Raw genomic sequence first — 939 nt, 5'->3', positions numbered from 1 at the left:
AACACATGTTGCCCGAAGATGGTGTTTCCACTCGAGCTCTTGCCCACCCCACTCTTTCCAAGAAACATGATCCTCAACGGCTCTGTGAATTAAAAAAAATAAGATATGTTTTGCTACACAATCTTTTTTCTGTTTTGTTGTAAACTTGACCACAATTATTCTCATTTCTCATATTTGCTAAAATGTTACGTATGATAGTAAATTTTAAAAACAAACACAAAATGTAAAGACACAATCTTAACAGGAATGTCTTAGATTAATTTTTTTCCTCATGTGACATAGGTACATGACAGTCCTGCACATTTTACAGTGTAAAAATCAATGTGTTAGATAAACTATATAAGACACTGTTATAAATGACCTAAAGCCTAGTTTGGCATTTCTGTACTGCAATTTCTTGTTACTATATCTGTCCAGCTCTTGTCAAGTGTATTATATCTGTCTGGAATTAGCTCAGATAGCTTTATTCAAGTGTACAAACACTTACATTGTGTCATTAGATTGACACCAATGCAGAACACATGATGTATTTGTTGCTGATGTTACAGTACAGCAACAAATACATCATGTGTTATGCATTGGTCAATCCCCCACTGTTACCCATCCACCGTTGTGTCCCTGACCAAGACTCTTAACCCCTAGTTGCTCCAAAAGTGTGCAACCTCTGACATGTATAGCAATTGTAAGTTGCTTTTGATAAAGGTGTCAGCTAAATGAATAAATATATGTAAATGTGATGTATGGTGGTGTAAAAGACTTAATGAGGTGTATAGGACATGTTAACCCTTAAACACTCCACACCCAAGTACACGGCTTTACATATGACACGTGTAGGTTAATCATTGTTTATTTTATTTCAGAAAAAATGCTTTTACATAGGCTAATGTTAACAGTTATGTTGAAGAGGATCTACTTTTAGCCTACAGTCATATCGATTGT

General features: G+C 35.0%; 1 protein-coding gene across 2 annotated transcripts in view; it reads right to left on the bottom strand.

The window, feature by feature from the left end:
• LOC123986178 (GTPase IMAP family member 7-like) overlaps positions 1–939 on the bottom strand; it is a 14,772-nt gene that overhangs the window by 4,679 nt on the left and 9,154 nt on the right. The window contains exon 2 of one of the 2 annotated variants that reach the window (XM_046074319.1): positions 8–82. The exons of the other annotated variant lie outside the window; for it this stretch is intronic. Within the exon in view, the coding sequence (XP_045930275.1) occupies positions 8–82 (75 nt within the window). The remainder of the gene's footprint in view (positions 1–7; positions 83–939) is intronic. 2 annotated transcript variants of the gene reach the window in all.

Source organism: Micropterus dolomieu, linkage group LG02 (genome assembly GCF_021292245.1).
Source record: "Micropterus dolomieu isolate WLL.071019.BEF.003 ecotype Adirondacks linkage group LG02, ASM2129224v1, whole genome shotgun sequence".
Lineage (NCBI taxonomy): Eukaryota > Metazoa > Chordata > Actinopteri > Centrarchiformes > Centrarchidae > Micropterus > Micropterus dolomieu.
The sequence above is the reverse complement of the archived record's forward strand: the minus strand, read 5'-3'. Positions and strand labels throughout refer to the sequence as shown.